This window comes from Mustela lutreola, chromosome 4 (genome assembly GCF_030435805.1).
Source record: "Mustela lutreola isolate mMusLut2 chromosome 4, mMusLut2.pri, whole genome shotgun sequence".
Classification (NCBI taxonomy): Eukaryota; Metazoa; Chordata; class Mammalia; order Carnivora; family Mustelidae; genus Mustela; species Mustela lutreola.
Genome location: NC_081293.1, coordinates 23795731 through 23810400, shown reverse-complemented (window position 1 = coordinate 23810400; position 14670 = coordinate 23795731). Strand labels below are relative to the sequence as shown.

Here is a 14670-nt window from a genome sequence, read left to right as displayed (position 1 = left end):
GGTCGCGCACACCAGGACCGCACACCCTTCTTCCTTCTTCTTCTTTCCCACTATTTTGTATTTATTTTCTGAAATTCTGGAAAACTAGAGAAAAGACAGAGACTGGTATCTGGCTTGGGAAGATTTCAGTCACTGAGCTAACCTCATAACGTCAGCCTGTAGAGAGGAAAAAGGCTATGAGTGATCTCAAGTCAAAGAGAAAACTTACTTAGGAGGAAGAAGTCTATAGATGCTAGACTCCTTGCAATATCTGCTCCGGCCTCCTTGGCCCCATCTTTCCTGAAGCCACATGAAACTTGCAGTCTACCTAGACCAGGGGCATTTCTGAGAAGGGGAGCGCGAGGGGATGTTTTGCTGAATTTTTAACATGCCACTGTAGGGTTTCCATGGGTAGTGCTCGCTTGCTTGCTTGCTTGCTTTTTTTTTTTTTTTTAAAGGCAGCTCTGTTATCCTGATCTGGAACACTCAAAGTAGACTGTTTAGGTTTTGGCTTTTTAGCTATTATATTAATTAAATTAAATATAATTATACATAGGTAGGTAGATAGATAGATATTCAAGGGGCTCCCACCTTTTGTGCTCCGAGATGACAATTCAAGTCCTTATCTGTTCTTTTTTATTTCTCTACTCACCTTTGCCTTTTCTGTCTCCCTGAACCCTCCCCCCCCAAAAAAAAAAGAATGTTAGGAGAGGGAAGGCAAGGACTTCCATTCTGAAGGGTCAAATGTACATTCCAAGAACTTCTTCCCCTCCCTCTAAATCATAAAAGCCAGAACACAAAGATAAGTTTTGCAGCCATTAATGGTTCAATCTCTAGCACGAAACACATTGGCTTCATTGGGTTCATAGGTGTTGTCTCCATGAGATCATCCTGCCCAGAGGTCCCAGAAAAAATTTCAGTCCTCTCTCCCTGGTCTCTTCTGACCAGGTAGCCCATGTGGCGACACCAGCACTTCCTAAAGCCTCCAGTTGGCATATATAAACTGCCACCGTGGTCAGCCCCCAGTCAGCCCCTGGTCAAGGGGTGCAAGCAACTGCCTTCTAGCTTGGCAGGTGCATGTTCTATGCAGTGAACATGTAGCATGTGGCAGTTTCAGATCTAAGGCTCTTTACATCAGTACTGTGTTTACTCCTCATGATAGCATGTTGTTGGGTTGAATTGATGTCTCCACTTCCCAGAGGAAGAACTGGGAAGGTTAAAGTAATTACCTGTCCAAGATCACCAAACCAGCAAGTGGCAAAAGCAGGACTGAAACACAGGTCTGGGATCCCAACCAATGTACTATAATGCTAAAAAATCAGAGGGAGAGCCTTCTTTGAAAAAATGTAATTGGAAATGTATTTGAAAAAACAGACTCAGAATCAGGCGACTGATTCCTCTCCTAGGGCTGTGGGTAGACCTGACATGAGTCTTTCCCCCTGTGCTTTTCTGACTCGCCACCTTTACTCTCCCTTCCTACCAATCCGAGTAGGCAGTGTAGGTTCCAAGAAGTCTTGGCAAGGGTCGGCCCAGGTGACAGTTCTTTGTCAGTATGTTTTGGCCAACCTTAGTATTCACCTTCTCTCCAGCACACCCCCGCCCCCACACACACTACAGATTGAGAGAACAATATTGGCTTCAGTGTCGACCATCTTATTCCAAATCTATTCTTGGTGAGGTTATTTTGGGGGTGGTTATGTTAGGGCCCCAGTAAAATATTTTATTGTGTTAGGGCCCCAGTAAAAGATTTTATGTGCAAATCTGTTCCAAAGAGGTTTCAGCCTCAGCACAGTGTACAAGTGGTAGGTAATAGATAGACCCACTCTTTCTAGAAACAGGCAGATAAAACTGCATATTATGTTAATATCACACAGCCTCCAGGACATAAAATGAACAAACATCAGTTTGACAAACACTAAATTCAACATCAAGGAATCTAGCAGAGGAGATGGCTTGCTGGTAAGATGTCATGTGGTTCCAGACCTCTAGTGTGGTGCCTTAGCAAAACATTTCTGGAAAAAGAGCGTAAGCTGGCAGGGGCAATGTAGCCTGCTGTGGAGAAGCCCCCAGGATCATCCCAACACTTAGAGCAACTTCCTGATGAGACCGATGGTTATTTATCGACTTTGTGGTCCAGCAGTGAAATCCTGCTCCTTTGTTCTTGAGAGAGAACTGTGATCTTTGAAGGAATTATGTAGGTGGAGAGGAAGAAAAAGGCCTAACAATGTCAAGATTTATTTTAAATAATCTGAATAGAATTAATGAGCAAAGAAATTGGAAAAGTTAATTGTGCATCCTAACAACTGTGCGGTTCCCTTTTGTTTCTTGAAGGAGGAGGGGCTGCTGCAGGGGCTGTGTGGGAGTCGCTAATGGAGGCCTGTACAGGTGGCCACTTCCCTTGTGTAGGCAGATTATTCACATCATATTGGGCCCAGCAAGGTCCTCTAGCTAGAAAACCTTCTAAATGTCATTTCCTGCTTTTCTTGTGCCAGCCAGAATTCTTTCCACTCTGGTCCCTCTTATTCACAAATGCTAGTAGGAGCACTGTTCACTCCCGTGCAACAATAGAGCATTGATTTCTGAGGGCTGAGGAATGGATATGATTCCTCACATAAAAAGATTGGCTTTGCTCATAGGCATCTTCCCTGGTGAAATGGGAAGTTGAGTGACACGGGATCCATTCTCCTCCACAGAGGTCTGGAAACCCGACGTAGCCTGAGGGACCAGCATAAGCTTTGCAGTCAGACAGACTTGGGCTCAAATTCCACCTTCACCATTTACTTGCAGTGTGTCTTTGAGTATGTTGTGTAACTTCTTTAGGTCTCAGTTTCTCACCTGAACATAAAATAGAAGGCTAGTGTGTGCAGAGGAACAGGGTTTGGTATATACTAAATACTCAGAGTATGTTATATTATTAATATTTATGCTTTGTAGGGTACTGCTAATGTTACTAAAAATAATAATAGTAATAGTGGTCATTACTAGTGTGGATATTAAATAATATCATGAATGTAAATCACTTAACATAATAGATACCTGAAATGTTAAGTTTTGCTTCTCTTTCCAGATTACCTATGCCCACTTACAAGCTCTAGAGATATTACAAGTTTTCTTCTCTCTATGGCAGAAACAGACTCAACATGACTCCAGGCACTTTGGTTCCATCTTTCTTTCTTTCTTTCTTTCTTTCTTTCTTTCTTTCTTTCTTTCTTTGTTTCTTTCTTTTTTTGGCAGATTTCTCTTTCTCCTCCAGGGCAAGCCATCTTCCAGAATCAAGGAGAAATTAAAATAAGTAAATAAATAAATAAAAGATATGTCAGGTTAGACTTGGTTACAGTAAGAATGAGAACAAGTCAGAAGAGACAGATGTGTTTAATGGTCAGTGCATTTGTCCAAAGGAATCATTTTCACTGGCCAGGAGCCCAATTAAACCTGTAAAATGGAAATCCAGAAAATCAGATTAACGAGCCAGTCATTAGAGAGGAAAAGACCCAGCTAATTCAGTATTTAGCATGACGGATGGACCCAGAGCAAATAATTGGATGACATTCATCATATGTAAAATAAAAGGTGTCACTTGGAGGGAAAGTGGTAATAATCTCTGGGATTTACAATGCCAGTGGATTTGCTTGTGAGGAAGAGAAAAGTTCATCAAAATAGATTAATAGTCACTAAACTTTATTCTTTCTTTGTGTGTTGCCAGAGAGTCACACAAATAACAGTGGAGAGGCAACAAAAGCATCAGCTTGGTATCCTCCCAACACTGTAAGGATTTGGTTTCCAAGTAGGGAGTGCTAGAAATAAGTTCCTGTGACCATCTAGGTACTGGGTGGGAATGGAGAGTTCTTCTCTCCATCCATGGATTAGTCCCTAAACAATGGAGGAAATCAAACTCCAAGCATCTCTGGTTGAGTGGATTAATCCCCACAATTCATTATTGACAAGTTAGTCAATGAGTGTTGAGCCCCTGCTCCGTACCTGACATTTTGGGGTTGCACTTATTCCTCATTAAGGGCTTGGACATGGGGGAGAGTCACAGATGAAAAGCTGTGTGATATCAAGCAAGTTAGTTGACCACTCTCAGCCTCAATTTCCTGACCAGTAGAGGTATTATGTATTATATTATGTATAATTAGAATCAAATGAAGTATGGCGTATAAACTGCTCATTGTCCCATTTTCTGTGTAATCAGCTTTCATTGCATAGTAGCTATTATAAATCTAGTTATTACCTCGTGCTCTCTCTTCTATGAAGATTTCATTTTTAAGATACACCATCAATGTCATAACAGATTTTCTGGAATATGAAGAAAGGTTATATACACATGCTAATTACAGAGACTTTTATATGTTTTTTAAAAACATCTGGGAGTCAAGAAAATGTATTGCTGTTATAGTGAGATGAATGAGGTGAATGGAGACCCTTCTTAGTCATAGGAGGGGGAGAATAGGTCTAGAGCCAAACTTTGCTGGGTTCAAATTTATCTTATCTTGGGCAAGTCACTCAGTATCTTGTAGTCTCTGAAGGGTTGTCATGAGGATGAAACTGGATAATTTATATAATGGCTACATGCAGTTCTGGAGCATGGTAGATGAAACTCAATCAATGACCATTGTGTCATTACTTTTATTATTATGTATTCACCAATCACTTGGCCACGAGGCCAGCACTTCCTAAGAATCAGGGAGGTTGAAACCTTATAAGAAGACATGGAGGAAAGATTGAAGGAATATGTGTCCCACAGAGTGAATGTTGAGAGGGCTGTAGGAATAGAGAGAACAGAGGCCAAGAGTTGAGAGAGAAATTGTAATGAATTGGTAGCATCCAAAAACCCATCCAGGAACCCATTGGCCTTAAAGTGAGATTAAACCATCAATTAGATGGTAGAAGATACAGAGAAGGATACAACCAGGACCAAGCAGAACTATGGGAGCCAGGTTGATATCACTGGGAGACACTCTGATTCTTAGATACTGGAAGAACCTCTAGCCTCCTGGGGCTTCATCAGCCCCTTAGTAGTTTGGATCGTCCCATCGTGTACCTGAAGTATAATCTCCATCTTGATTGCTCAAGCACAAAGTCTCTCAGTTGTGTGTGTAAGCTTGTGAGAGAGAAGGTCTGGGATCTCTCACTCATTAGAAAAGACAATTCAGGTCAGGCATAGCTGGGCAGAGTTCCCAAATTGGTGGTGCCCATCACCCTGTTGAGGAGACCACTCTGTTCTGCTTTGGCTCTTGGTGATTTGGAAACCCCAAGGGACACAGTTTTGTTTGTGGGGCTGGTCAGATGCTCAGTGGTGCTCTTACCTTGTTCCCTATGGAACCTACTAGGTCTTCTCAGGAGAAGTTTCTTTTATTTGCTGTACTCTTGGCCAGCATTCACTAACAGGACTAGCCTTCTCTGATGCTGCTTTATTTCCCCAAGGCAAGCTTGGTGACATTCAGGGTGTCCTGTAGAGAGCTATTTTTTAAGCCTATGATAAGTGACTGGAGCATTTACTTTGGGATTTAAAAACTTTATCACTGGGTATGAAATCTCCTTTACGGGTGATGAAAATTGTTTAGAATTGGGTAGAGATTACGTAACACTGCAAATGTGCTAAATGCCACTGAATTTTACATTTTAAGATGGTTAATTTTATATAATAGGAATTTTGCCCCAATTAAAAAAAAAAAACACTTTATCATCATTTTCAACACAAAATCAGGAAAATAGCTATATCTCAGAGGGAGGCCAGGGTCATGATGGGTGTAGGGCACGGAGGCACAGAAGTGTATGTCAGTTGTCTTTAAAGTTCTAGTTCTGAGCTGCTCGGATTGGGGTCCCTGAACCAGCAGTATCAGCATCACCTGGAAGCTCATTAGAAAAGACAATTCCTGGACCTCACCCCAAAGTGATCAACTCAAAGACTCTGAAGGTGGGGCCCAGATGTGTGAGTTTTAAGCAGCTTTCCAAGTGATTCTGATGCAGCTTAAGTTTAAAACTACTGTTCTAGTTCTTCGGTTGACAGGCGTGCATGTGTTAGTTTTATAATTTATAATTAAAACACTAATTCAAAAAGATGATACGCATGACTATGTTTATTGAAGCATTACTGACAATAGCCGAATTATGGAAGCAGCCCAAGTGTCCATCAGTAGATGAGTAGCTAAAGAAGATGTGGTATAGATCTCTATAATGGAACATTACTCAGCCATAAAAAATAATGAGATTTGCAACAACGTGGATGGATCTAGAGAGTATTATGTTCAGTGAAATAAGTCAGTCAGAGAAAAACAAATACCATATGATTTCAGCCATATGTGGAATTTAAGAAACAAACAAATGAGCAAAGAAGAAAAGACAAACCATAAAACAGACTCTTAACTATAAAGAACAAACAGATGGTTCCCAGAGGGGAGCTGAGTGGGGGGAATGGTGAAATAAGTGATGGGAATTAGGATACTTATCTTGATGAGCACTGTGGAATATATAGAATTGTTGAATCCCTATATTGTATTCCTGAAACTAACATAACACTATATGTTAACTAAACTGGACTTAAAATAAGAAAGAGAGAGAGGGGGAGGGAGGGAGAGAAGGAGGAAGGAAAGAAGGAAGGAAATTAAACAAACAAATAAGATTAAGCAAGGACTAGTGATAACTGTGTATTTAGTACCAAAGGTTATATTTTAATCTGATTCTATGCAGTTGAAATTTATTTTAAAAAGAAAAAAACTTCTTAGCAACTCATTGATCTTAATGTGAATGCCCCACCTCTAAGCCAGTGCAGAATGATACAGATTCAGAATAGATGTTTTATCAAAAAACAAAAACCAGGGGCACCTCAGTGGCTTAGTTGGTTAAGTATCTGCCTTCGGCTCAGGTCGTGATCCCAGGGTCCTAGGGACCAAACTGATCTCTCCTCTTGATTCATAGCTTAAGTCTTTGCACCAAGTTTTTTCCAAGGTTCTGCCTTCACTCGGACTCTTAACATTTTCTCTGCCTGGCAGTCTCTGTGCTTCCAATCTGTGCAGAAATACAGGGAGCCATAGGAGATGCCATCTCTTGGAGGGAGGAGCAATGGGTGGCTTTCCATAGATGTGGCACCTCGCCTGCTCCCCGCAGCCACTGTGGATGGCCACCAGGTTTGGACTGGTGTGGGAGGACTGGCCTGTCTCCAGCAAGCGTGTGACGAGAACAAAGAGGGGGCCTCCAGCAGTTGCCTCCTCAGTATGGCAGCCAGGTTGCTGTTGTCCTGCTATTTTCTCTGAACAGGCTATGGTGACTTCCCTGGTGAATATTAATGTCCCCCCCCAAGTTAGGATGATTGGGCTGAAGCACCATCTGCAGAGCTGTGCCATGTTCGCAGGGCTTTTCAACAAGCCCAGACCAGAGGACCATTTCTTGGAGTGGTTTCCAGGTTCCTATAAGAATCTATCCTTCCCAGGATTACAGAACTTGACTCCCCTAGCCATCAGACAGCAGAGCTGGGACTCACACTCAGGATTTCTCACCTTCCAATCCAGAGTTCTTCCTCTGACCCTTGATTCCTTTAGATCACCTGCACATGGAAAGGAACAAAAACTACCCTCTCAGTGCATGGATTTGTAAATATGAAGGGGAAAAAATGTGCTCAGAACAGAAATGAAATTAAATTCAAGTAACAAGAGCTTTTGAGCAATAGTAGTTACTCGGATTCAGAAAAAAAAAATTCACAATCATATCATGATTGCAATGGAATAGAAAATTATTTTAAGGCAAAATAAATTGATCATGGGTACATCTCACATGAGTAGTTTCTGTTTGCAGTTGAAACTATGTATTAGGTGTGTATGTAGGCAGAGCACAGTGACCAAATTCAGAGTCCCTGCTCTCACTGAAGGTGTCAACCATTGGGAAAGACTGTTGTCATTTCTTATTTGTTATCTGAGTGTTGTGACTTGGGAACACCTCAGTGCTGTGGGACTGGAGGCTCAGTGCCAGGAAGGGACACTCTCTGAAAGGTTATCACAAACCTATTGTGGCTGTTGATGGAGAAGCTAATACCTTCCAACTTGGCCATGATCCCTGGCCCCATCTGACTTCTCTGTGTTTCCCTTATGATCCAGGTGACAACTGGTGGAAGAGCCAGCTACTACGTGTCCTATCGGAGAGAGGCCTTTGCCCAGATAAAGCTGCCCAAGTACTCCCTGCCCAAGGTATGTCCAAGCAGGGAGAGACTGCCATGTTGGACTGCAGGGAGGTTTGACCTCTGCCTGGGGAACAGCTGGCATTGAGCCTCACTTGCCACTGTGGGGCTCTGGCCTCTGCTGATGGCCCAGCCTGGGTTCTCTATTCTCTTCTCAGCGGGGCATGTAGGCAAGAGCTTTGATTCCCTGTCTCATACATCCTGTATAGTCTGGAGTCATTTCCCAGTGAAAGGAGAGCTATCACACAATCCCTTCTGGGAGTCCCTCCCTCATGCAAGGGCCTTACTGCCAAATAGAGGGACAGGTTCAGAAGGGCCCCGACAGGAGCCCAGACACTATAGGTGTGTATGCACAAAGGTGCCCAGGTGAGTCTTGTGGAGTTCATGCTTCTCTCTACATTTTAATGCAAAATGTAAATGCACTGCCTATGTTTCTGCTCCCTTCTGCCATTATGAGTAATTAAAAAGGAATAATTTACTATAATGTTAATATCAAATGATGGCATTTTAACTCCTTTGTTGGAAAATCTTAAAACCTATCCTGTGGACTCCATCCCTTGTGAACAATGACTTCCTGGAGGAGAAGGATCCTAGAAACTCAGTCTAAACATGGACAGGATACAATTGCATTACCTAAAAAGGCTCCAAAAAAAGGCTAGGTTCTGGTTGGACACATAACAAATGTAATGTTGTAAAGCATCCGGTCTGTAAGCTGGTGCTGGGAAACAGCATGAAAGGCTGAATGACCACAGAGGTGGGAGGGATTATGGGACAAGAGGGTGGGTAATCGTCACCCCTGGTTGTTTCATTCATTCATTCATTCATTCATACATGCACACATAAATCCATTCATTTGTTTGCTCCTTCTTTTATTCAACTATTGAACTGTTCTTTCTCCTATTTCAGCTTTTACTCTGTGCCAGGCACTAAATTAAGCTCTATGGAGAGAGTACAAAAGAAGCCACAAATGGTCCCTGCCTTTGTGGAGCTTATATTCTGGTAGAGAAGAGAGACACTGAACAAGCAATTGTAGGTGTAGGGAGTGTTATAGGTATAGAAGTTCAAGGACCATTGTGACATAATGGGTGGAGCTTACCTATACAGATACGGAGGTCAAATTTCCTAAGAAAGTGAGATTTAAGATGATGTAAGAGGATTAAGGAGTTAACCCTGCAAACATGGGTTGGGAAACCAATAGAAAAGGCACACATAGGCCCTATTTTAAGAGAGAGAATATCCATTCAACAAACTAAACACCATCTCAAGAGGCTGGGTTGCAGAGAGAGGGGTAGAGAGGCTGATGGGATGAGCAGGGACTGCATTAAGTCGCCCCAGGGGCCATGGGATCAACTCCTCATTTTCTCTCCCCTGTCTGTGACTGGCTGGTAAGGGACCATTCTATAACATCGTGGTTGCGGGATGTCCCCATCAGATGTTCTAAACCCAGGCAGGAAAGCATTTCTCTGCTAAGAAAAAAGGAGGATGGAGAAGTTAGTAATCAGGCTTTTTCTGAAGGAGAAAGACCTCTTGCAGTTCACTTGATGATTTCCACCTATTGGCTCAGGAGAAGTACTTCGAGAACTTTCCAAACCATATCCCCAGCATAAGGCCTTTTCTGTCTCTGCACTGTGTGCATATTTCATGTATTTTTAACCTTCCAAGATAAACAAACAGTTTGCTCCCCTGGGCAGTGTGGCTGCAGGTGGGGACAAATGAAGCCTGGGATTGATCACAACCCTGGAACACTCCATTAACGGTCAGCAACCCCATGGCAATTTATCGTGGCGGAGTACCATCCGCGCGGCCCCTTTTATAGAACTCCATCCAGAGCAGCTTCATTAATACGAGGGCTGCTGTGAAAATAGCTGGATGGTTATCGATCCCCTTTATTAGCCAGCATTGGCTCTGATTTTCCCCAGCCTAGGCCGAGGAGGTGAGGACAGAGGGGGTGGGAGTGTTTAAAAATGGAAATGGCTTTTAAGCAAGTAGTTGCTGTTCCAGGAGCTGCCTCTGCTGTTGGGCGTCTTGCTTACAAAAACAAGGAGAACCCCCCTGTCATCACTGCCCTCACACACCTCCTCCCAGCCTGTCTGTTCAGAACACGCTCCCCTGGGGTGCTCTGTGGCTTGGAGCGTTTTGCAGAGAATGAAATGAACACCATTAATAATGAGTGGCATTATTAGGAGTGGCAACCTTGTGCTGAGTCCTCCGTAACCAGTCCCTGGGCATGGGGGGAGGCAGGGAAGGGGCATGGAAGCCACGCACCAGCAGGGGGTGAGGGCACAAATGACCGAGAGCCGTGGTATAGCCTGGCTGAAAGGCAGTGGAGCTTTTGAACAAGAAACCCTGAGCTTTCTTTCCAGCTCTGCCACTTGCTTATCCAGGAGCCCAGGTCTTTTTACCTGTGAAATGGGCATCATGATACCATTGAACTTTACTGAGCCCAGTGCTTCTGGAGAACAGCGAGATTTAAGAAATAACCAGCTCTTTTGTGTTCCTAGAAGTAGCTCACTATAAAAACCCACTCTTCCTCATGCCCCTCGCTAAGATACAGAAGCCTGCCTGTTTACCTTGGATAAGACCAAATTCTCATTCCTTATCTATAAATGGTTAACTGAACTCTTTGTCCCCACTGGGAGACAAACTGGACAAAATGCTGGCTAATTCAACTTTGGCTGGCTTTTCGCCTCCTCCCCACCCCAACCTCCGAACTTGGAGCCACTCTTGGGCGCTTAAGCAGGCACTAGAACTCAGGACAACCCCTATTAACAAGCCTTCTAAAAATCGGCTGACTAAGGAGGATGGTATCCTGTTCAATGGCCCCTCTCCCACCACTTGCTCACCCGGCTCCCCATATCCAGTTCTCTCTAGCCTTGTTTTACTTTCTCTCCATAAAAATAATTCTCCCCTGCCATCACCCTGAGGGACTTGCAGATAGGATAGCCAGAGTGTTCTCCCTGTTGCGATAGTCTTGCACATAAAGGCTCTCCCTACCTAAATCTGGGTTTGCTTTTAGTTGACAGTAGAAGATGTTTTATCCCATTTTGAATAATAAAAGGAAAGAGAGGGAAATATGCTTGAGAAAATTTATTATAATGATAATGACAGTGATATTAACCTTTTCTTTAATTTCCTTAGGACAATTTCCCTTTATTTTTTACATTTCCCCAAATACTGATTTATCCTTCTTTGCTGTGTCACAGCCACACTTCTTAAAATGTTATCTGTAATTCTAATTTCTTTTGGTGCTTCCTATCTACACTTCAACTCACTGTCAGCTGTATTCTGGTCTCCCACACCCCTCTCTCCTATTCCACCAAAATCCTCTAGCCATTGCTACCAGGGAACACCTCCAAGCCAAATCCAATAAACATTTCTACAGCTTTTCTTTCTTTCTTTCCTTCCTTCCTTCTTTCTTTCTACCTTTCTGGAGCACTTGACACTGCTAGAAAAAAAAAAAAAATTCACACTTGATGCTCCTCCTCGTGGCATATTTTATTCTTTTTTTTTTTTTTTAATGTTTAAAAAAACATTTCATTTCTAACTGCACGTTTCATCTTTTTTTTTTTTTTAAGATTTTATTTATTTATTTGACAGAGAGTGATCACAAGTAGGTAGAGAGGCAGGCGGGGGGGGGGTGGAAGCAGGCTCCCTGCTGAGCAGAGAGCCTGATGTGGGGCTCGATCTCAGGACCCTGAGATCACAACCCGAGCCGAAGGCAGCAGCCCAACCCACTGAGCCACCAAGGCGCCCCGTGGCATATTTTATTCTAATTCACTTTTCTGATTCCCCTTCTCCTGCCACCCTTAAATGTTGATGATCCTACGTTCTCCTGGTATTCGGCATGGTTCTTGGGTGACCTCATCCCTTCTCGTCATATCGGCGACATCTATGTTCACAGTCCCATCTCATACCTATTGAACCCTGGACTGCTTTTTCGAAGTACTTCCCCTGAAAAAAACCATTTTAAAACTCTAGACCTAAGCTCAGTATCTCTACCTTATATCATATCTCCAAAATTTCATCCCTTTCTTGTGTTTACTTACTCTACTCATTCATACAAAAACTTTTACTAGATATCCACCATGTGCTATAGATATTTAGTAAGTGCTAGAAATGCAGTGATACATAAGAAAGACACAGTGTCTGCTCTTTGGGAGCTTATGAGCTAATGAGAGAGACTGATGTAGAATAAATAATTACGCATATTAATTATGAGTATTTAATTATGATTGTATGAGCATGCTAATGAGAGAATTTTGTAGGTCACATACCTGACATATTAAAGATATGCCTTTTTCCTTTGTCGCCCTGTGGGTTCTGCTTCCCTGATATCTCACCAGTCCATTTCTTAGGGGTCTCATAGAAAACCTGCTTCCTTAGTCCAGGCCCTCATGTATCACTACTGAGATGTTGCAGCCACCTTGTAAGCCTTCCCCCTGCCCCACTGAAATCCACCTTGGACCCTGGGATCTCACAGTTAAGCTGGCCTAGTGTAGCCAAATCTTTGCACTGGGCAGTTCTAATTATCCCCTTTTCCTCCTCAAAATCTTGTGCTAGTTTTGTATTTCCTTCTGGGTAAAACTTAGGTGGGCCAATGCAGGGCCCCTTATGGTGGGGCCACTCTGTCCTCACCTCCCTCAGGGAAAAACTGCTTTCAAGCCAATCAGGTTTCACGCATTTTGATGGATGCCCCCTTGACCGCCCCCATCTATAAGCATTTGTACTCCCATCAGTACCCGTACCAGGGACCTTAGTCAGATTCACAGAAGGCAAGGAGGGCATGACATTCCCACCACCATTGGGCATCTGCTTGAGGTCATGTTATACATCTTGGTTCTCTCTGTATTTCTATTATAATGTCTGGTGGATGGCAGATGCTGAATAGCATGTGTTATAGTGAATGAAGTTACATTCAGCCCAGATTACATGAAATGTTTCGATCACGGGGAAGTGTTTTCACCATTGTTTACCTATGAAGTCTCACGGTAGGTTTGCAAAAGGCAACTATGATTCTTCCAACTTAATGGGAGGGTATGGGGGAGTGTTATTTATAATTGTTCTCCAAATAAAAACATGAGTGTGGTTATGTCTGATGCTGTCCAAATTCCAGTTTATTGAAGTGCCAACCAGAATTTCCTTACTGCTTTTCCCCCCTCTTCAGTCTCTCTCTTCATCACCCGTCAGATCTCGCTCTGCTTGTTCTCAAGAGTAGCAAGCACATCTTCGTTTTCTTCGGAAGGAGGTGACATATGCTTTGGGGTTAGATTGAGGTTGCAGGATTCAAGAAATATGGTTTATTATCATTCAGCTCTCTATTAGACCAGTATACTGAAAATGAATCATTTGTTCTTGAAGGCATAATATTCTGGTTATTATTGGTTGATTCGTATTCAACTAGAAGATCTATTTGGAGAGAGGACACATAGCTCAGAGCTTTTTCAAGGAGTGATGACCCAGACTGCATGCACCTGACTTGTCTGGAAGGCTGGTCCAGATGGTGGGACTTAAGCCTTCCCAACCAGACACATTGACTCAGAACCTCAGGCAGTGGGACCTAGGAGTCTGCCTGCTTTTAAGATCTCCAGGTCATTTTGATGCATATTGAGTTATATTCCCACTGATAACAGAGTTCAGATAGTCTTGGGTTTAAATATTAGTAATGTCATATATTAGCCAAGTGACTTAGGGAAATTAAGAACTTTTCAAGCCAACTTCCCAGGGTCCTGGTTGCTAGAGAGCACCCTGTCCCCCGAGCCTGCTGTACCTGTAAGTCAGGTGATACACCCCACAGGCACAACAAGCCTGGCTGCCTTCCATCCTGACCGTGCCCCAGTGTTTTCGGTTTTTTTTTCCCCCACTTCTTTTACATTAGTTTAGTCTAAAATAACTTAGCTCATTCATTTTTATAACCAAAACATCTGGGAAAAGCCCGGCATTTCTATTGCATTTTTAACAGGGTAAGTGAATTTAATCTGTATTTCCTGCAGCTGCTATTTCCCCTCCTACTGGGTTCTCGGGCTTTCATTCCACACCAACACAACACAATTTCATCACAGGGTTTTTAAGCGGAAGCCTTATTTCCATTTTCAAGCAGCTCAGTGGGATCCTGTAATTCTATAAGGTGTATAAGCACAAATGAACTAGAGAGGTCTCAGTCAAAGCGACCTAGGGAGTTCAAGGCCAGACGATGAGATCTGGCAGATCCTCCAATAAAAAGAGCCAGAGCGCTTCTCACTTTTCCCACCTCCTTGTTGTCCAAATCGAATGAGCTTGCTCCTTCCAAAAAACGTCTTGGAGAAGTGCTCCACGGTTGTGAAATCCAGAAAGGATTTCAGCAATAAAAGAAGACAGTGCTACCCTCTTTTGTTGCTGAAATCCTTTCTGGGAAAGATTGGGCAAACAAAGTAAAAGCTAGACCAGGCCTGGTGATTTACTGTCAACTTCAGTTGCCTGAGCCCCTACTACAAGTGCTTGCCACCACGGTGACCAGGGTCTTCTGCCTTCTCGGGATGCCATTA

General features: G+C 43.0%; 1 protein-coding gene across 1 annotated transcript in view; it reads left to right on the top strand.

The window, feature by feature from the left end:
- SORCS3 (sortilin related VPS10 domain containing receptor 3) overlaps positions 1–14670 on the top strand; it is a 590518-nt gene that overhangs the window by 464372 nt on the left and 111476 nt on the right. The window contains exon 8 of the mRNA XM_059173261.1: positions 8070–8159. Within this exon, the coding sequence (XP_059029244.1) occupies positions 8070–8159 (90 nt within the window). The remainder of the gene's footprint in view (positions 1–8069; positions 8160–14670) is intronic.